This window comes from Rosa chinensis, chromosome 1 (genome assembly GCF_002994745.2).
Source record: "Rosa chinensis cultivar Old Blush chromosome 1, RchiOBHm-V2, whole genome shotgun sequence".
Lineage (NCBI taxonomy): Eukaryota > Viridiplantae > Streptophyta > Magnoliopsida > Rosales > Rosaceae > Rosa > Rosa chinensis.
This window is the reverse complement of record NC_037088.1, coordinates 35,682,901-35,687,662: the sequence shown is the minus strand read 5'-3', so window position 1 is coordinate 35,687,662 and position 4,762 is coordinate 35,682,901. Positions and strand designations below refer to the sequence as shown.

The 4,762-nt window shown below is 36.4% G+C and overlaps 1 protein-coding gene across 1 annotated transcript; it reads left to right on the top strand.

The window, feature by feature from the left end:
- Positions 1-392: 392 nt before the first annotated feature.
- LOC112181465 (very-long-chain aldehyde decarbonylase CER1) lies at positions 393-4,264 on the top strand. Its single transcript, XM_024319816.2, has 10 exons — positions 393-452; positions 594-814; positions 916-1,151; positions 1,527-1,746; positions 2,070-2,442; positions 2,550-2,657; positions 3,074-3,274; positions 3,371-3,466; positions 3,736-3,909; positions 3,996-4,264. Exons 1-10 carry the CDS (start codon positions 393-395, stop codon positions 4,164-4,166), a joined length of 1,860 nt encoding a protein of 619 aa, XP_024175584.1. The 3' UTR covers positions 4,167-4,264.
- Positions 4,265-4,762: the final 498 nt, after the last annotated feature.

The following is a 4,762-nucleotide window of genomic DNA, read 5'->3' as shown; positions in this document are numbered from 1 at the left end:
TTGGTATGGAAACAACTGCCACGTCAGCAAGATAACGGTGTCTTTGAAGGAGGCTTGACGACAAGGACCTATTATGAGAAAATTGAGAGTTGGAGGAGCATTCGGGTGAAATTCAAATGTGAGCTAGGGATTGAAACATCGACATCCTAAAACTATTGGGAGTAAACAATATTTAATTCTTCATTTAATTACATAAATGTACTTTATGGCTATAAGCTACTTTTTTATACTAATCTAGAATTGACTTTATAGACAATATATCATCTTTCATCGAAAAAAAAAACAATATATGATCAAAATTACATAAATTTATAATGCACATGTATCTTCATATGTTCTATATAAAGACCTCTAAAGTCCCAAGATAGAGATCACCACTCAGAAACAAACAAATGGCTTCCACACCTGGAATTCTTACTAACTGGCCATGGACACCTCTTGGGAGCTTTAAGGTCGGTCTTTCTCTATTCTATGTGAATGCCTGCTACCAAATGCATGTCTTTATAAATATCATGTTTATATATCACAAGCATGATATTTACTTTGTGGACTACTTTAGTGAGACTGATGTATATGAGGTTGTCTTGTTGCAGTACTTGGTGTTAGCTCCTTGGGTGATTCACAGCACCTACTTGTTTATGTTTGGAGAAGAAGGCACAGATCTATTTTACATCCTCGTATTTCCATTTCTGTTGTGGAGGATGCTCCACAATCAGATATGGATCTCACTTTCTCGCTATCAAACTGCCAAAGGCACAGGAACAATCATTGACAAGGGCCTCGAATTCGAACAAGTTGACAGAGAAAGAGATTGGTTAGTGGTGCTTGCACCGTGAAACTTAAATTAATTTTGACTCGTGCTCAGTTAAGTTGAAGTGAATGTTTATTTAATTTGAATTGATTTGTTTTGGACAGGGATGATCAAATCATATTCAATGGAATGTTGTTTTACATAGGCAGGTGCGTCCTGCCTAGGGCTCAAACTGACCTACCAATTTGGAGGGGAGATGGGTTGGTCATGACGATGCTGCTTCATGCTGGTCCGGTCGAGTACCTCTACTACTGGTTACACAGAGCACTTCACCACCATTTTCTCTACTCTCGCTACCATTCTCATCACCATTCTTCCATTGTCACTGAGCCAATTACTTGTAAGACATATCCCAACATGAACAAAACATGAACAAATATACTTCCTATTTCTATATTTTTAGAAATATCAATGACTTCTTAGTCTTTTCTTATCAATAAAAAAATAATAAAATCAATGGACCTTTTGTGTTCACTGTTTGGTATGTGAAACCAAACAGTGAACACAGAAGGTCCATTGCAAGAACCGAACGGATGCAATAATGCAGCATTCATATTGATCTAGTGAGAAAAAAAAAAACAAAAAAACAAGAAACAAAAATCCTTTTTACTTCTAATTTATCCTCGACAGTAAAAAAACAAGAACAACAAGAATAAATAATAATTACAATTAATAACAACAATTACTGAGATGGATCGATGAATGTATATTTCAGCTGTGGCTCACCCATTTGCAGAGCACATAACATATTTCATGCTCTTCGCAATACCAATGGTGGCAACTCTGTTGATCGGAACAGCTTCCATCACATCCTATTTTGTTTATATTACTTATATCGACCTCATGAACAACTTGGGACACTGCAACTTCGAGTTCATTCCGAACTGGATCTTCTCTCTTTTTCCTCCTCTTAAGTATCTCATTTATACTCCCTCGTAAGTTTTTCTTCAATAAGACAATTTTTCTGCTTAATTTGTAGTTTGTACTATTAATTGATATTATTCAATGTTTTGCATACACATAGACACATAAGTCCTACGTACGTGTAGGAACGTAGATTATGAAATAGACATTCAAATGGTAATAAGTACCTCTAAAAATTTGTTTTTGTCCTGTTGATAAGCTTGTATCAATTATTTTTTTTCTCAAATTAAGCGATCGTGAAACTTCGTTGGTAAAAAATCGTTTTAGTGCAGAAATTTTTTTATAAGCATCTGTGTAGATGTTTCTATATGAATTAAACGTGTTTGATCTGCAGGTACCACTCTTTGCATCACACTCAATTTCGTACCAATTACTCCCTCTTCATGCCAATCTATGACTACACATATGGTACCATGGACACGTCTAGTGATACTCTACATGAATCTTCACTCAGGAAAGAGGAATCACCTGATGTGGTTCATCTAACCCATTTAACAACAACTAAGTCCATCTACCGACTTCCACTGGCATTTGCTTCCTTGGCCTCTAATCCACACACCTCAACATGGTACTTATGGTTGTTGTGGCCTGTAACATTAGGGTCTATGATGCTAACTCGGATATTTGACCGTTCGTTTGTTATTGAGAGACAGTGTTTTGATAAACAAAGACTACAAACTTGGGTTATTCCAAAATACAGTTTGCAGGTGAGAAGCAACTTAACTTCATTTTCTCTATATCTTGATTGCATGGTTAATGTATTCTCAATTCAGTTAGTGTGATTTTGTTTGCTACTTTTAATTATGAGTTGTAGTACTTGGTCTCATGGCAAAATGAAGCTATAAACAGAGCGATTGAGGATGCCATACTTGAAGCTGAGAAAAAGGGTGTCAAAGTTATAAGTTTAGGTCTCTTTAATCAGGTAACTATAGAGTGCAAGTGTGTAGGTTTAAGTTTAGATCACTATTTTTCTTTCATCAATTTAGCTATCTATTTCACATTTCATTCCCTATTTAATTAAGACTTATGTCATTAAACTTTCTGACCTACTGTTAGTGTATATATTTGAATGCAAGTAGATTCAACATCAGTGATGTATATGTAGGTGTGTTTGTCATTTATCTGTAACCATATATTTGGGTAAAGTTTAAATAATAACGACAGAGATCTGCGGGTCCAAATAACTTGCGGTGTCGTTAAAATTTTAACGATTATGTGGTCAAATTAGAGCCATCAAAGACCCTTATATCCTTTTAATTTGGTTTGTATGTATATATATGAATAGATACATGATACATCGATATTGATTGATCTCCCTTTTTGTACATTTCATTGCAGGGTGAGGAGCTCAATAGTTATGGTGGTATATATGTCCAGAGGAATCCACAGCTGAAAATCAAGGTGGTGGATGGGAGTAGCTTAGCTGTGGCTGTCATCCTTAACAGCATTCCAAAAGGCGCTACCCAGGTTCTCCTGACAGGAAACCTCACAAAGGTTGCTTATGCCCTTGCCTTTTCTTTGTGCCAGAGAGATATCCAGGTATATCAATTACTTATTTCATATATATTACTTCATATTTCTATTCCTCTATGTTTTCTTACCTGATCGATGAGATATTCGATAAATTTGTTTCAGGTAGTTACATTACAGCTGGCTGAGTATTTGAAGCTCACCAAATCAGTAAATGCTACAGAGGGTAAGGTGGTTCATGACAGAAGCTATGCTCAAAAGGTAAGAAAAATTTTGCTTTCCGTACCAGCTTCCTTATTTGTTTCTATCTATTCATTTGCTGTGGATATTTAATAAACCATAACAAATTAATTGAAGAAATCTATTTCAGTTTAACAATTTTACGGCAGAGAATAGGGATTTCTGCTTTTCTAGGTGTTGGGGTTTAGAGCTAATACGTACATAAAAAAACTGTATTCTTCAAATTACTTTTTGATACTTAATTTGTAGTAGAATTTTAAATAATATACTACATTTAATTTGCAATGCAGATTTGGTTGGTGGGAGATGGATCCAATGAAAAAGAACAGTTGAGTGCACCCAACGGAACAATATTTGTTCCGTTCTCTCAATTCCCGCCAAAAAAGTTGCGAAAAGACTGTTACTATCACTGTACTCCAGCCATGAAGATCCCCAAGTCTCTTGAGAATGTTTACTCTTGTGAGGTAATTAAGTAACTAATAACCTTTCTAATATATTTCCACATCAAATTTCTGAGGTATTTAAGTGATTGTTATTTGGTGAAATTCAGAACTGGTTGCCAAGGAGGGTGATGAGTGCGTGGCGTATAGCTGGGATAGTGCATGCATTGGAAGGTTGGAATGATCATGAGTGTGGTTACACCATGTCCGATATTGACAAAGTTTGGCAAGCTACTCTTCGACATGGCTTTCAGCCACTCATCCCCACCACTACTACTTAAACCATATATGGACTAGTGTACTCTTCAGTCTGGATTGTATATATGTTAGGGAGAATTTCACAAATGGTCACTAAACTATGACTCATTCGACACTTTTGTAATAATTTCTGCCTTCTAGTTGGGTTATGCTTGCTCGCAGTTAATCCTTCTATTTTATATATATATATATTTTTTTGGTGAGAAGAGGATAAGAAATTTCATTAATCTAATAAATTATAACAATGGGGATGACTCCGTAATTAGTTTGATATGAATTGGAGTTGACACCCTAAACCCTAAATTAAATACAGACCCAAAATAGAGCAGAAAGGACAGGTTTTGGCAGACTTTTTGGTTGAATGTCACGGATCAACCAATCACATGGAGGAGGGAGAGTGGGAGCACCTGACATGGCATATGTTCATCGACGGGGTTTCCAACATACACAGAAGGAGCCGGCATATTGATGCGCAGTCCAGAAGGGCTTGAGATAGAGAATTCGATTCGGTTTGAGTTCCTAACCTCGAAAAATGTTGCCGAATACGAAGCGTTGGTGATTGGCCTGGACCTCGCATGGAAATTAGGCATTCGGCGGCTGAAGATATGCAGCAACTCGC